At 47.9% G+C, this 17427-nt stretch overlaps 1 protein-coding gene across 1 annotated transcript in view; it reads left to right on the top strand.

Moving 5' to 3' along the window:
* Nucleotides 1–2571, top strand: part of LOC132579838 (Golgi-associated RAB2 interactor protein 6-like) — a 9398-nt gene extending 6827 nt beyond the window's left edge. The window contains exon 4 of the mRNA XM_060250411.1: nucleotides 2272–2571. Coding sequence (XP_060106394.1) covers nucleotides 2272–2571 — 300 coding nt within the window. The remainder of the gene's footprint in view (nucleotides 1–2271) is intronic.
* The last annotated feature ends 14856 nt before the right edge of the window (nucleotides 2572–17427 follow it).

The raw sequence follows: 17427 nt of genomic DNA, 5'->3' as shown, positions 1-17427 counted from the left end.
AATCAAGGAAAGGTGGTATAAATACATAGGATGGGTAAAAACAGGAGGGCCCAATAATGAAATAAGGCTCAGGCTCCAAAGGGTGTGCATGCAGCTGCAAATAAAAATGAGTTCTATTATGGTCAATTTGGGAGGTGTGGAAGGAGGGAGTGGGGAGGGAGTTAACGGATGGATCTGTAATATGAATGTAAGATATTGTAGGAATGTAATATGGAGAAATAACATGAGTTATAATACAAAATAAAAAAATATTATTACAAATTAAAAAAAATTAACTGTCCTCAGAGAGTCCTCTTGTGTTTCTGCAGGAAACATGGACCTCGGTGCCTATCTTCTTTTTTTTAAGAGGGGGCCAGGCCAGAGTGGGGACTGATACAGAGATGCAGCGGGCCACCTCCTTTGGGAAGAGAAAGGGCTCCAACTGCCTTAACGTTTCTGAAGAAACCCATTTTGGAGGGGCTGAACAAACATGTGGACAAAGGAGACCAGATAGATATTGTTTACCTTGTAGGATTCCCAAGTCCAACCCCAGAAATATCTGGGGACTTTGGGGGTGGAGCCAGGAGACACTGGGAAGGAGCTAGGGGGGAGGGGGGAAACGGCGCCAGGGAGCGTGGCGAGCCGCCCCGTCTCGGAGCGGGCGAGGCCGCTCCGCCTCTGGAGTGGAATCGGAGGGGGGGGTGGAGGCGGGCCGGGGGCGTGGCGAGCCACAAGTCCGGGTCCTAGAAGGGCCCGGATTCGCGGCTCGCCATGCTCCTGGCTTGCCTCGCCCTCCCCTGCGCTGCTGCCGCCTCTTGGCTGCTCCTCCGAGATGGGCTCAGCCTGGGCTCATCTTGGAGGAGCAGCTGCGGTGGGCGGGGAGGGGGCGGCAGTGGCACGGCGTCCTCGCCCGCTCCGGGATGCGGCGGCTCGCCATGCTCCCTGGCGCCGTTTCCCCCCTCCCCCCACTTCCGTTTTTTTGGGGAGCGGGGGAAGAGGGTGAAAATCCTGGGGTCCCCCGCCAGGGCGGGAGGGTTGGGAAGCCTATTACCTTGACTTCCAGAAAGCTTTTGATAAAGTTCCTCATCAAAGGCTCCTTAGTAAGCTCGAGAGTCATGGAATAAAAGGACAGGTCCTCTTGTGGATCAAAAACTGGCTAATTAATAGGAAGCAGAGAGTAAGTATAAATGGGCAGTCTTCGCAGTGGAGGACAGTAAGCAGTGGGGTGCCGCAGGGCTCAGTACTGGGTCCCATGCTCTTTAACTTGTTCATAAATGATTTGGAGTTGAGAGTAAGCAGTAAAGTGGCCAAGTTTGCGGATGACACTAAATTGTTCAGGGTGGTAAGAACCAGAGAGGATTGTGAGGAACTCCAAAGGGATCTGTTGAGGCTGGGTGAGTGGGCATCAACGGGGCAGATGAGGTTCAATGTGGCCAAGTGCAAAGTGATGCACATTGGGGCCAAGAATCCCAGCTACAAATACAAGTTGATGGGGTGTGAACTGGCAGAGACTGACCAAGAGAGAGATCTTGGGGTCGTGGTAGATAACTCACTGAAAATGTCAAGACAGTGTGCGATTGAAATAAAAAACAACAACGCCATGCTGGGTATTATTAGGAAGGGAACTGAAAACAAATCAGCCAGTATCATAATGCCCCTGTATAAATCGATGGTGCGGTCTCATTTGGAATACTGTGTGCAATTCTGGTCACTGCACCTCAAAAAGGATATTATAGCATTGGAAAAAGTGCAGAAAAGGACAACTAGAATGATTACAGGCTTAGAACACTTTCCCTATGAAGAAAGGTTAAAACGCTTGGGGCTCTTTAGCTTGGAGAAATGTCGACTGCGGGGTGACATGATAGAGGTTTACAAGATTATCCATGGGATGGAGAAGGTAGAGAAAGAAGTACTTTTCTCCCTTTCTCACAATACAAGAACTCGTGGGCATTCAATGAAATCGCTGAGCAGTCGGGTTAGAATGGATAAAAGGAGGTACTTCTTCACCCAAAGGGTGATTAACGTGGAATTCACTGCCACAGGAGGTGGTGGTGGCTACAGGCATAGCCAGCTTCAAGAGGGGTTTAGATAAAAATATGGAGCAGAGATCCTTCAGTGGCTATTAGCCACAGTGTGTGTGTGTGTGTGTGTGTGTGTGTGTGTGTGTATATATATATAAATTAATTATTGGCCACTGTGTGATACAGAGTGTTGGACTGGATGGGCCGTTGGCCTGATCCAACATGGCTTCTCTTATGTTCTTATTCTCCCACTTTGTTTTTCTCTGCCCAGAGATCAGTGGAGCCCTTTGGCCTTGTGGATAAAGAGAAGCCTGAAGCAGAAAGTACCTTGCAAGAAGAGACTAAGGAGAAGGAGGACCCAGCAGCCAAGTCCTCCCAGGAGCCCTCTCAGGAGCAACAGAATGTCCAAGAAGACACCAGCTCCTCCACCTCACCTCCCAGCCAAGATGAAACAACAGAAGAAGAAAAGGCTCCGCTTCCAGAGGACCAAGATCCTCAGGAGCAGCTCAAGAAAATGTCAGGAGACTTGGAGCGGAGACCTAAGACCAGACCTCCTACAAGCAGGTACTAAAAGCAGGGGTGGAATTTTAGCAGGAGCTCCTTTGCATATTAGGCCACACACCCCTGATGTAGCCAATCCTCCATTGTTTTTGTAAGCTCTTGGAGGATCAGCTACATCAGGTGGGTGTGGCCTAATATGTAAAGGAGCTCCTGCTAGAATTCCACCCCTGATTAGAGGGATCACATGCCAGGTGCCAGGGCAGTGGGCAGGGATCTGGGAACAGGCACAATTAATTCAAATTTCTCATCTTTGGAGTTTTGGCTAAAAATCCCAGCTGAAATTCTGCTTCCCCTCTTGTGTACATCAAACCTGTGAATCCTTTTATTTCCATTTCTCTGTGTGTGTGTGTGTTATCATCAAGTTGCTTCTGACTTCCATTGACCCTATGAATTAATGTCTTCCAAAACATCCAGTCCTTAACAGCATTGCTCAGGTTTTGGAAACTGAAGCCCATGGCTTCCTTGATGGCATCAGTCCATCTCATGTTCCTCTTTTCCTCCTGCCTTCAACTTCTCCTAGCTTTATCTCCTTTCCCAGTGACTCTTGTCTTCTCAGAATGTAACCAAATTGTTATTTTAACCCATGCTTTAGAAGAGACCAATGGAACATTACAACGGACTCTAATTTATTACTCTTAAGAGTCCTAATGAACATAAGAACATAAGCCATGTTGGATCAGGCCAATGGCCCATCCAGTCCAATACTCTGTGTCACACAGTGGCCAAAAAAACCAGGTGCCATCAGGAGGTCCATCAGTGGGGCCAGGACACTAGAAGTCCTCCCACTGTGTCCCCCCACAAGCACCAAGAATACAGAGCATCACTGCTCCAGACAATTCCAACAATACGCTGTGGCTAATAGCCACTGATGGTCCTCTTCTCCATATGTTGATCCAATCCCCTCTTGAAGCTGTCTATGCTTGCAGCCGCCACCACCTCCTGTGGCAGTGAATTCCACGTGAATCACCTTTTCCAGTGACTCTTGTCTTCTCAGAATGTAACCAAATTGTTGTTATTTTAACCCATGCTTTAGAAGTGACCAATGGAACATTACAACAGACTCTAATTCATTACTCTAACAGCACAATCCTAAGGGGGTGGGGCGGAAAGTACTTTGGGAGCAGATGATCCGCTACGCGGGTGCAAGAAGCATTTGCGCCAATGTGTGGCCAGCGCCGCCGTGGGGGAGGGGAGTTATGTGGGCAGGGGGCCGCCAGAGCACTGCTCCACCCGAGAGCAGCAGCACCTGAGGGCTGCGCCCGAGCGTTGGCAGAAGTGAGGCGGAGCACGGCGCTCAGGCACAGGAGGGTGTGGAGTTGGGGGCGCAGCCAGGCTTAGGCAGCTCCGTGAGCAGTTTGGGCCAAGACACGCCCCCCCTGAGAGGCACAACCTTACATCTGCAGAAACAGCAGCGTGTCCCACAGGCACATGTTGAAACCAAAAACAAAGATCAGCTCTGCTGCTGCGGAAGCTCGCAAACCCCTTAGGGAGCGGTGTGATTGCCTCACCAATCCCCTTGTGCCTCGGGCTGACGAGCCCCCTCCCCAGCACCCAATCGTGGTCCCCCCCTTCCTAGAAATACTTCCGCTCTGGCCTCGCACAACTCAGTTGTTAGGGACAGATTCGCATGGCAGGAAGCTCTGCCAGGGAGCTCCCGGCATACAGACTTAGAGCGAGGGACAGGCAGGCACGTTGGTGATGGGTTTGGGACAGTATCTTTGACTTGCGAGGGGGAGAGAGAGGTCTCTCCCCTGGGGCTAACTGGTTTTGTTTCCAGGTCTCCACAGGTTCCAGGCTCCCAGAGGCTCTGCATGTGAGGACTGTCGCCTATGGCTGGGTAAGTTGCACTGTGCACCCCTACTGTCCTCCCCCTTTCCTCGCTCTCAACCACTCGGTGTGCAAGTGTCTCTGGCACTTTAACCAGGCAGTGGGCTCCGGCAGGGGGCATTTGCTGACCCCACTCCCCTGTGCTGCTGCTTGCTCCCTTCCCTTGGTCTGCCCTCTGCCGCTTTCCCAACCCCTGGCAGGACATGGGGTGGGGAGTGTGTGCCAGCTGCTCTGATGTGGGGAGGTGGGTCAGAGACTGTCCCTTTAAGAGAGTTCCCAGCTGAAACGCAGCCTGCTCCTCCAGCTGCCGCCCCTGCAGGTGCTCTTGATCTCTGTCTCCGTTTTGCAGGTGGGACTCCAACACAGAGGCTTCCACGTGCGTCGCTCCACCCTCCCTTCACTCCCTCAGCTGCTTCTGTCCGCCGCTCTGAATGGAGCCCCGTCCACAGCGATACTGCCCAGGGCACACCGAGGAAACTCTTGCACTCTGTTCCGGAAAAATAAAGTCTGAGCTGTGCCCTCTGTTTTCTCTCCTGCTTGGCATCTGCTGCTCATTCCCTGGGCAACCCCTCCCCCCCCACTCTGTCAGTAGCCTTTCCGAGGGAATGCCTGGGAGGGTAGGCAGACTTAATTCTTTGCGGGGGGGAGCAGGCTATGAGCCGCCATACTGCCCCTGCGTGGCTGGACAGGGAAGGGGGGGTGCTGCCTCTCAACCTTCCCCGGGCTGATGGCCTACCCAATCCCACAGGGCTGCTGTGCGCAGGGCACAAAGGGGGTGGGCTGATAGAGTGGACTGAGGCTGATGAACTAGCACGCTGAGTTCTGCGGCCCCGGGGGAGATGTTCCGTGCACATGGCAGGGAGCGTCAGGGCAACATGGGGTCTCTGGGTGGGGGGGGGTGTCTGCTGGTGGGCTGCTCCCAGACACACATTCCAGCCATTGTCTATGACAGCGAACTCCTGCACTTGGTACTTCCTGCTTGTCTGCGCATGCCTGCCATTCGCAGAGTCTCTGACAGCGGGAGGGTGTGAGGGGATTGACAGCCTCTCAGGCGCAGGCTTTCCACCCCCTCTACTGGTCACCTGCAATGAGCTGGCCAATCTCGTGGTTCCGTGCATGCTTGTCCCACCCCCATCTTGCCACCAAGCCAGGCTTCACATTCGCGCATGCCCAACCTCACTCCTGTTCCCTCTCTGTGTTGGTGGGATGTCTCTCCTTTGCCTTTGATGGTCTGCCCATCATTGGCTCCGTTCTCTGTTTGGGGGCGGGTTGGGGATGGCTATCAGCCTCTCCAGGGCCGCCTCTCCCCATCCCTAACTGTCATGAGCCACGGCGCATGCGCCAGGACTGGCCAATGAGGGGTGGGCTGGCCCTCCCCTCTTGCTGCCTCCGCCTCCCTTGCATGCCTACACCAGTGGCGTTGCCATGGCGACCGTCTCCCTCATGGCAAGCTACACCTCTCCCCTCCCGACGCTCCAGCGTGTCAAAGTCCTCAGGAGGTGTACTAGTGGCACAGCAGTTATGCCACGGCCGGTCGCCATCTATGTCTGGATTGGGCTGCCCAAGACCTAATGACATTGACATCAATTTCCTCTAATGCAAGGGAAAGCTGAAGGCAGCAGGAAAAGAAGAAGGCCCGACAGGAGATGGATTGACTCCATCAGGGTTGCTGCAGCCCTCAGTTTGCAAGACCTGTTTCTCACGATACGAGAACTCACAGACACTCAATGAAATTGCTGAGCAGTCAGGTTAGAACGGATAAAAGGAAGCTTCTTCACCCAAAGGGTGATCAACACATGGAATTCACTGCCACAAGAGGTGGTGGCGGCTGCAAACATGGACAGCTTCAAGACAGGATTGGATAAACATATGGAGCAGAGGTCCATCAGTGGCTATTAGCCACGGTGTAGATGGAACTCTGCTGGGGCAGTGATGCTCTGTATTCTTGGTGCTTGGGGGGCACAGTGGGAGGGCTTCTAGTGTCCTGGCCCCACAGATGGATCTCCTGATGGCACCTGGGGGGTTTTGCCACTGTGTGACACAGAGCATTGGACTGGATGGGGCATTGGCCTGATCCATCATTGCTTCTTTTATGTTCTTATGATAGGACACTTTGGAGGACATTAATTCATATGGCCACCATAAGTTGGAAGCAGCTCAATAGCACTTAACACACACACACACACAAACATCATCCACATGCAATTTTATGTATGCTCTCCTGGTTCCTGGACCCCTCATTTCCACTGACACACTCATCAACAACCTTGCACACACACAGAGCATTTTTGCAATAAATTCCCTGAGTCTCAAGGCGTTCACTTTTGCAAATTAAATCTGGTTCACTGCAGAAGTAGGTTATTAAAAAGAAAGCTCCACAAATTGAAAGAACAGCTTACTAATGATGATTGAAGGGAAAATATGTGGTCAGCCTACACACAAAACAGTACATGGTGGTGGTGATGGCGCGGGGGGGGGACCCAGGGATAAACCTCTTGGCCCTCTGACACAACAGAGCCAGCAGCCAGTTGCTCATAAGGTAGGAGAACAAGGGAAGAGCAGAGAAGGGAGGGAGTAACAGAGGCTGTTCTGATGGAGGCTGTTACTATTTCAGGAAAACCACCAAGAGGAGCAGATCACATAGAAGCCGCTCTTCTCAAAAAGGTAGGAGCTGTCCTAGACATTAACTGTAGAACTTGATCATGACGGGAACTTGTGACCAGACAAAAGCTGCAGGTTCTCTGTGGCAACTCAATTCTAAAGCACTGCAGAGGCCCAATATGGATTGGGGCCACAGTACAATGGGAGGAAAGGGCCTCAGTTTTCCCTCTCCATGCCTTTCTACCAATCTGAGACAAGTTTCGTACTAGATCTTTAAACCTGGTTTAGCCCTGTCCCCAAGCTGACATTGTACAGTAAAATCATAGAGTTGGTTTCTCTGATTCTAGTGTAGAATGTCAGTTTGGGGACAAGGCTAAGCCTGGATTAAAGATCTAGTTGGTCTGAAACTGCCTAGGGGGGGGGGGTTGTTATTTGCCTACTGGGGCATGCAGGTACAGTGCAGATAGTCAGGAGAGAGTGGATACCCCTTCTGTTTTAGTCCCTGTATTGCCTCAGAATTCCCTTCTTCACTGAGCTACACATCTCTTTACTTAGGAGACTTTCTAAAATGAGCTGTGAAATGAGAACATGCACACTTTTACCATGTTATCCACTTCCTTCTGTTCATTTGCATATATGTGCCCTTTTCTGTTATCAAGATACACATGCCCTGATAAAATACTGCCAGAAAAAGCAACCCTGATACAACAGTACATATGTTTTCATCAAGATTCCTTTTGTGATGCGCCCATGCATCCTCGCTCAGTGGTAAGAAACTCACAGGAATCCTTTTGACTCAACATGATCAGCTGGGAATTGTTCTTTCATAGGACCTTTTCCGTATTCTTATTTTCCTTGTTTGTAAATTCCTGGTGCTTTTTTGTGGGGACGGGGTCTGTACCCCATGTGTTTTGCTCCCTCTAATGGTTGATTTGATATTATACTGGTTTATGTCTGGCATAAAACCCTTCGGATTTAAATTGCAGTGTCATCTGCTTTGTGCAGATTTAAATTGCAAGTTTTTATGCTGGACCTAAACTGGCAGAGCGTTTTTTTCCTGGGGGAACACAGTAGAACAGAGTTCCAGAACCTCTTTGTGGAAACAAAATTCTTTAAAAATGTTTAAAAGTTCATGAAGGGACTCAGCAGGGCTTTTTTTGTAGCAGGGACTCCTTTGCATATTAGGCCACATACCCTTGATATAGCCAATCCTCCTGGAGCTTACAGTAGGCCCTGTACTAAGAGTCCTGTAAGCTCTTGGAAGATTGGCTACATCAGGGGGTATGACCTAATATGCAAAGGAGTTCCTGCTACAAAAAAAAAAGCTCTGCAGGAGTAACTTGAATTAGGAGAATTTCAGAGGAACCCCTGCAGCTGAGCTGTATCTCCATGATCACATAAAGTTTCCTCATACTTGTCCTTTACAGAAGACATTCTGCATATTGAAACCAATGTGTGTGGAGGGGGAGCGAGTATGGACATGCCACCCTCCTCAGCCTACACAGAGTCTATGTGTCTAGCCTGTGCACATCTGTAAAATACACAATGTTCAAAAGAGCAGTATTGCATATCTCTGGGGCTGAGCCCGTACACATAGAAAGACACTGCATTGCATAATGAAACTTTAGGTGGGTAGCTGTGTTGATCTGTAGCGGTAGAGCAAGAACTGAGTCCAGTAAAGACCAACAAGATTTCCAGTGTAAAGCTTTAAGGTGCTACTGAACTCAAATGTTCCATGCTACTGCATAGGGGACTGAGGTAGACCACTGACTTGTCGCCTCTAAACCGTATGCTGGGTCGCTGGGATGCCACACCTGTCTACAGTCCACTTCCTCTTCCCACTAGTCTGCAGGGACACGCCAAAAACTACATCTCCTGTACAGGAGCCAGCTGGTAGGCACGCATGTGTGGGATTTTTCCCATAGCTGCTGCCTGCCTAAGCTGTCATGTTAGCAGTGCGGGGGAGGGAGAGAGAAATTGATATATGTTATTCCTTCTGCCCAGTTGTCAGCAGCATGAGATTGATTTATTCTGTGCTCATCAGATGCCACAACTCCCACATGCTCTTGGTTTTTGACATCATCACCTGGGATCCCTGGTTTGATAGATGGCATGAGGTGCAAGTGAGGAAGTGAATGAGGCCATGTAGATTGTCACGGCTGGGGCCGGGTCAGGCAAAGTCCAGAGGCAGTCCGAGGTCTGTAGCCAGTAAGCAGGAGGGTCCGAGGCGCCAAATCCGAATCACTGTAGAAGTATCGCAGGTCTGAGGTCCAGAAGCCGAGGTCAGGGAGTCCAGAAGTCCAAAGCCGAGGTCAGGGAGTCAGGAACCAAAGTCAAGCTGGAGTGGATGCTAGAATGTCAGGGAGATGACTAGTTGCTTCCACAAAGCCTCCTCCCAAAGCCCACAGCTATATAGCCCTCTGCTGGCTGTTGCCCGTTTGGGCTAATTGCTGGCTCAGGGAGGCAGCCAGGATCCTGTTACCACTCAAGCATCCTTGCTCTTAGAAGGGCCAGAATCCTCTCAGGGAGCGTCTTGCTTGTGAGCGTGCCGCCCTCCTCCGATCCCTGAGGTCCTGCTGGAGGCGGTCACGCACACAAGCCACCCGAGAGGGCGAGGCAGGGGGGCTGGGATCTTCTCCAGCAGGAGGCAGGGGCGCTGGTGCAGGTGGCAGGGGCACAGTTTCCTCATCAGACTCAACTTCCTCTGAAGGGTCCCCAGCACCCATGACATAGATGATATTCCATGGTGCTAGAGAAGGGAGGGGAAGGGTTGTGACTTAGTGGCATAGCATCAGCTTTGCATACAGAAGGCCAGGGGGTTATGTACAAGGCCTCTTCCTGAGACCCCGGAAAGCTGCTGCTGGATAGATCAGTGGTCTGGGGTGGCCAAACTTGTTTAACGTAAGAGCTACATAGAATAAACATCAGATGTTGGAGGGAGGGGAGGCAAATAGATGGGGGAGAGAGGAGGGAGGGAAAGGTGGAAAAAAACCAACTTTTACTTTAAATGCATTCTCCAAACCACCAGCTGGCTTGGAGAAGAGATTTTTTAAGAAACACAAGTGCCTTCTCCAAGTTGGAGGTGGGGGCTTCCCCTCCCTTCTCTAGCATGCGGCTCTTTCACAAAATGTGTGAAAGAGCCACATGTGGCTCCTGAGCCACAGTTTGGCCACCCCATTCTGGTTCATTATAACTACTTGTGTTCACTTCCAGTCCACCATATGAAGAAGATGAAGAAGAGATTAGATTTATACCCCACCCTTGATTACCCAAAGGAGTCCAGAGCAGTTTACAATCTCCTTTCCCTTCTCCTCCCCACAACAGACACCCTGTGAGGTAGGTGGGGCTGAGAGCTCTGACAGAAACTGCTCTTTCCAGAACAGCTCTATCAGAGCTATGACTGACCCAAGGTCACTCAAGCAGTTGCATGTGGAAGAGTGGGGAATCAAATCTGGTTCTCTCAGATAAGAGTCTGTGCACTTAACCTGTTGCACATAAGCCATAAAACATTTAAAACACTGAATAAAAAACAGCATACCTCTTAGCAAATTCTTAAAGCAAAGGCAATCATAGCCCAAATGTTTTCTAACTGAACACCCAAAGGTGCTGCAAGTAATACAACTTAAGGGCTTATATGCTTCAGGCGCAACAATTCACAATGTTCCTTAAAGATACAGTATAACCTGCTACAGCAATATTCAAAATATAGTCTCAAAAAGAAATTAAACCACATACATCTGACTATAATTATAAAAAACATGCCAAGTCCCAATCATTATTGAGGCCATGAGGAGATAGAGTCCTTAATTTAAAGATCATACGCACTTCATGTTGGTGTAACCATTTGCTGCAATCCATCCTACCCTGCAATCTTGTTGGAAATTTCAAAAGTACACAAAAACGCAATGAATCTGGTTCATGATTATACTGAATGAAATGCTCTACCAAAGGAGCATCTACCACACGATGCTTCAATCTAGATTTATGTTCTAACACACGAGTACGAATGGCACGTGTAGTTGACCCCAAATAAATTTTTTGACATGGACACAGAATCACATAAATACATCTCTGTGTAGCACAAGTGGTGATATCCTTTAGATATATTTTGTATCCTGTTTCTGGATGTACAAACACCGACATCTGTAATGATAGACCACATGCTAGGCAGGCACCACATTTAAAGTGCCCCCCCCCCGCTCTTACCACATTACGTTCAGGCTGCACAATATCAGCCCTAACTAAACAATCTCTCAGATTTTTAGTTCTACTGAAACCCATTCTTCGTATTTCCTGACAACATGTAAATTTAATGGACGGGTGTATATTATTCATCCACTGTATTAAGGGGGCAACTACAGACTCCTCCGCAATAACTGCCATAATGTCATCAATATATCTCTTGAACCAAATGATGGAACTAAAAAACGGAGTAATATCCGGATTACAAAAAAATTGTTCTTCCAACTCAGCCATGAACAAACAAGCCAGACTAGGTGAAAAGGGACTACCCATAGAGACCCCCTGAACTTGTAGAAAAAACCGATCACCAAATCTAAAAAAATTATTTTCAAAAATTATATCCACCAATTCCAACAGGAAATGTGTGGGAGGTTCCTTAATCAGTCTCTTATCAAAAATCCTATGTATTAAAGCTCTAGCCTCATCATGAGGTATGTCGGTATATAAAGAGGTAACATCCATGGATACCAAAACAGCATTGGGTGAAACCTTCAAGCCTTCCACCTGTACAATAAAGTCTGAAGCATCCCTAATATAGGTACGAATTTTAAGCACCTCCGGTTTCAGGAAGAAATCAAGATATTGACTCAAAGGTTCCAACACCGAAGCCGATGCGGACACTATGGGGTGCCCCGGGCGGGGGGGGGGGGACGTTCTTATGGATCTTAGGAAGCATATAAAACAATGGAGTTCTTGGGTACATGTTGCGTAGACACTTAGCAACCTTATCAGAAATGTACCCTAATTCTACCGCTTCCGCTACCACGATCTCAATTTTAATTATCCTGTTCGTTGGATCTGAGCTCAAAGGTTTGTAATAGCTCTCGTCAGAAAGTTGTCGGTATGCTTCCATAAGATAATCCTCCCTATTTAAGATGACTATGCCACCCCCTTTGTCCGCTGGCTTTATGACAATATCCTTATTGGAAATTAACAAATCCAAAGCCTGTTTATCCAGCCTCAAAAAATTACACCATCTAGGTTGATAAGTACTCTCTAGCTGCTCTATTTCTTTAATAACACATTTCTCAAAGACCGATATCGAACTGTCAAAGTGTGGTGGTACAAAAGTAGATTTAGTCTTAAAGGGAGCCTCCTGTGTTACAGATGCCACCTCCAAATTTAAAAAATCCTTCCATTTCAATTGTCTAAACAATTTATACAAGTCTACCCTGGTTTGAAAAGGGTCATAATATGGAGTAGGGACAAAACCCAATCCCAAATTTAGAACCTATCTTTCCTTAGAAGACAACTCATATGGTTGTTTTGATGAAAGCTATATATGTGGGTTAAATACAATTATTTATATTTGAATGGTTTTTCTTGTTATGTAATTGGATATAGAAGCTGGTTCACGTGGGGCTTTTTGCTTTTTGTTTCCTTGTTCTTTTCTGCTGTGATACTCTTTGTATGTTGTATCCATGGACTTGTCAGTTCCAACCATTTAGACGCCAAGCGATTGATATTCTTCTTTTGGCTAAAGATAAAACAGGAAAAAAAATATAACACAGCTGTCTGGCAATATATGATCAACGGTTGAAAATATACCTGAGCTTTGTGAGAAATAGCAGGCTGTGCACTAGGGTTGCCAAGTCCAATTCAAGAAATATCTGGGGACTTTGGGCGTGGAGCCAGGAGACTTTGGGGGTGGAGCCAAGAGACATTGGGGGTAGAGCCAGGAGCAAGGTTGTGACAAGCACAATTGAACTCCAAGGGAGTTCTGGCCATCACATTTCAAGGGACTGAACGCTTTTTAAATGCCTTCCTTCCATAGGAAATAATGAAGGATAGGGGCACCTTCTTGTGGGGCACATAGAATTTGACCCCCTGGTCCAATCTTTTTGAAACTTGGAGGGTATTTTGGGGAGAGGCACCAGATGCTACACTGCAAATCTGGGGCTTCTACCTCAAAAAACAGCCCCCACAGAGCCCCAGATGCCTGCGGATCCATTCTCCATTATTTCCTATGGGAATACATCTCCATAGGGAATAATAAAGTTCCCAGTAGATATTTCCCTCTCCTCCTCCCGCTTTCTGATGACTCTGAAGCAGGGGGAGGGCCTCCAAACCGGGGGATCCCCGGCCCCACCTGGGGATTGGCAACCCTACTGTGCACTCATCCACAGGCATTAACAGGCTTGTGTCTGTACTGCCAAGATGTTGCATCTTGTTCCATTCAAGAGATCTAACTTTTAGAGATCTTCAGAGAGAGAGCTGACCTCCAAACAATAACAATTCTAGCAACTCAAAATAGCAAGTAGATAAAAAGAGGGGGAAAAGAGAGACAGTGACTTCTCATGTTTGGGGGCCTGAAAATCAGGACATTTCCTAGTAAACATGGATAGCTGAAGGTTGTATCAGCTAGTTCAGGGTTCCCCAGCGTGGTGCCCATGATTGCCATGGTTTCCATCAACTCTCTTTCTGGTTTCCACCAATTCCCTTTCTGATGCCCACCAAGAGTCCTTATGAAGTAGATGGAGCCTTTGCTCGGCAGGGATTCTGATTGGCTATGCAGATTGTAAGAAACATTGCTTCAGCAGCAGCTGTCACCACTGCACAAGGATTTTCATCAACGAAAGTCAGCTATATATGTGCAAGAAAATATTTTAAAACAATATGTTGATTTTTAAAAGACATCCTGTTAAACACAGCTTCTGCCTGAAATACTGAAGAGTTACTATTACAGTTACACAATCTCACTCCCTGACGTTTTGTGGTTGGTTCTGCCTCCAAGGGCAGCCATTTTGTGGTTGGTTTCACCTTCCATGGCAGCCATTTTGTAGTTGCACCCACATTTCTCTGTTAGAATTCCAAAGATGCCTGCCACACAGGCTCAAAAAGGTTGGGGGCCCCTGAGTTCATTCATAACAATGGATAAAAATTCTTAGGATATCCCAGTTTTATGAAAATCACACTGCTGAAGTGAATTTAAGGGGGAAGGAAGATGGGGAGCAGTGCCCCAATTTTAACTTTTTTTTCTCCAGCTACCAGCCACAGCAAGTTCACTTCTCTCATCAAGTCCTTTTCCAACCCCAGCCGAAACAACCCCAGGGAAATCACCAAGAAAAAAGGAAAGAAGCCCTGAAGAATGCGAGCAAAGAAGCAAGAGGCCCTGAAGAAATAGTCCTCCCCCTGCGTCCACCATCTGACTTCAGTAAAGACATGGCCTATAAAAATGCACAAACTCTTGGCCAAAGGTTAATGGGCAAGCAGGCTGCCTGGTTTCTGGGTCAGGAAGGCCCAGTTTGGGGGGTTTCCAGAACCACCTGGCCAGTCATTGTTGGAAACAGGATGCTGGACAAGATGGACCATGGGTCTGATCCAGCACAGCTCTTCTGCATGTTTTTTTAAAGATGCTGACAAGCCACAGAACTTTTTGTTCAAAAGTAGGTCTCATTGAGTTCAAGAGGATTTTCTTTCAGATAGGAGTGGATAAGACAGCAATGGATGGGTGGCTGAGGGAATATTCACAGTTGACTCCAGGTTTTGGTGGGCACAAGCCAAGATTTGTTTATTTTATTGACATATTTGTATCTCACGTTTCTCCCCAATTGGGGAACCTTGAATGCCTCACAACATCTTTCTTCCTTTTTTGTTTCAACCTTGTGAGAGAGAAGAAGGTAAAGAAAATATTGGATTTATACCCCACCCTCCACTCTGAATCTCAGAGTGGCTCACAATCTCCTTTATCTTCCTCTCCCACAACAACAGACACCCTGTGAGGTAGGTGGGTCTGAGAGAGCTCTCCCAGGAGCTGCCCTTTCAATGACAGCTCTGCGAGAGCTATGGCTAACCCAAAGCCATTCCAACAGCTGCAAGAGGAGGAGTGGGGAATCAAACCCGGGTCTCCTAGATAAAAGTCCGCACACTTAATCACTACACCAAACTGGCTCTCATGGTGGCTCAAGATCCTCCACTGAGCTTCCATGACATAGTGGGGAATTCAACACTAGAATCACTACACCATCCTCCAGTACATAGCCCATAGCAAATCCAGAGTAGTACCTTAAGCCCAACAACATTTTCCAAAGGATAAGCTTTTGTGAGTCAAAACTTACTGCATCAGCTACAAAGTAGAGAATGTAGTGTCTCTTTGGCCCAGTGCAATCTCCCATATCCTGCTGCAATAGTCTAGTCTTAGGCAAATCAAGGAGGATACATATCAGGAGGCAAGGAGCAGAGGCATATGGCACATTAGCAGAAGCTATATGGTGCCTAGTCCATCAGATTAAGTGTTGCCAGGTCTGGGTTGGAAAATACTTGGAGCCTTTGGGGATGGATCTGGGAGAGGGCAGGGGAAGGGGGGGTGGCCTTAGCATGGGACAATGCCATAGAGTCTAACTTCCAAAGCAGCCATTTTCTCCATGGAAATGTCGTAAGACTCTAGGAATTTCATCCCCCCCACACACACCCGGTCCACGATGTTTCTTTTTCTCTGTGTCAGTACCTAGTGTGGTGTAGTGCAGGGGTGGCCAACGGTAGCTCTCCAGATGTTTTTTTGCCTACAGCTCCCATCAGCCCCAGTCATTGGCCATGCTGGCTGGGGCTGATGGGAGTTGTAGGCAAAAAACATCTTGAGAGCTACCGTTGGCCACCCCTGGTGTAGTGGTTTTCGTGTCAGACCATAAACTGGGAGACCCAGGTTCGAATCACTACTCTGCCACGGAAGCTTGCTGGGTGTTCTTGGGCCAGTCACACAACTCAGCCAAACCTACCTCACAGGATAAAATGAGGATAAAACAGAGGAGAGAGGAGGAGGTTGTTAGCCACTAACACACCCTTCAGAACAAATAAAGGACATAAATGAAAGTTAGTGTTGTATTTACTCAGGGCTTTTTTTGTAGCAGGAACTCCTTTGCATATTGGGCCACACACCACTGATGTAGCCAATCCTCCAAGAGCTAACAGGGTTCTTAGTGCAGGGCCGACTGTAAGCTCAAGGAGGATTGGCTACATCAGGAGGGTGTGGCCCAACATGCAAAGGAGTTCCTGCTACAAAAAAGCCCTGTATTTATTCAAAAGGAAGGTGACTCTGAATGTAAGACCTCTCCCCTTAAAAAAGATTATATACAAAAAATTGTTTTACTGGATATAAAGCATATGGAGCAGAGGTCCATCAGTGGCTATTAGCCATAGCTTATCGTTGGAACTCTCTGTCTGGGGCAGTGATGCTTTGTATTCTGGTGCTTGTGGGGGGCACAGTGGAAGGGCTTCTATCCCCACTGGTGGACCTCTTGATGGCACTCAGTGTGTTGGACTGGACGGGCCATTGGCCTGATCCAACATGGCTTCTCTTATGTTCTTATGACTTGTATGCAAATATAAGACAAACACCTCTCATTAATGGTGGGAGAAAAAAACTTAGTCTTGCATTAGAGTAAATGCAGTAAATAAATTCCTGTAATGTAGGCTAGTCTTATGAGCCCCATATTGCATAAGACAGAGATAGGGCAGGACAGTGAACCCTGGGCAGAGATGAGATTTGAACTGGGAATCTCATAAATCATTGCATGTTCTGGACTCTGTTGGGAGAAAAGAGGGGTATAAAAAAAAGCAAACAAATAAAAATTTTGATCGCGGATTTCCCACATCTCATCTCATTATGCCCAGGAAAACCACAGTGTTCCATACTAAATGTATTTTGGCAACAGTGGGCTGATTTATAGTAGGAAAAAAAACCAGGATGTCTTGGATGGGCAAGGTGAGTTCAGTAGCTGGGATCAAGGAATTAAAATCCCCTCTCTCAGATGCTTGTCAAAATTTGTTTGAACTCTGTTCTCTATCCTGTAAATTGAGGAACCAGGACCTGCACCATTTGGATACCCCCCAAACATCTCTTTGCTCAGAACTTTCCAGTTCTGCAGTCTCACAAGCGACTGGCAGAGGGCAGTACTAACTCAGCTGCTGCAGAGATGGAAACCAGGAAGAACAGCTGCCCCCGGCCACAGCTGTTAGGCAGGGACCTTGGAAAATCATCAAGCATTCCCCTTGGGGTGCGGTCTACTGGGATGCTTCTAGGCAGGGCTAGGCACAGAGGAAAAAATATCATTTGGAAAGCAGGGTAGGCCTTACAGATACAGGGTAATGAAAAGAAAATGGTGGTAAAGCAGCATAAATTTGATCTTGTGCAACATTGGGATACGTCCCTTCCCTGGGAGCCTCAGCTAGTGCTGTTGGGATGCTAGCTGAGGAGGTT

The sequence above is a fragment of the Heteronotia binoei genome, chromosome 1, assembly GCF_032191835.1.
Source record: "Heteronotia binoei isolate CCM8104 ecotype False Entrance Well chromosome 1, APGP_CSIRO_Hbin_v1, whole genome shotgun sequence".
NCBI lineage: Eukaryota > Metazoa > Chordata > Lepidosauria > Squamata > Gekkonidae > Heteronotia > Heteronotia binoei.
Note: the sequence above shows the minus strand (reverse complement) of the source record. Positions and strands in the feature narration are given on the sequence as shown.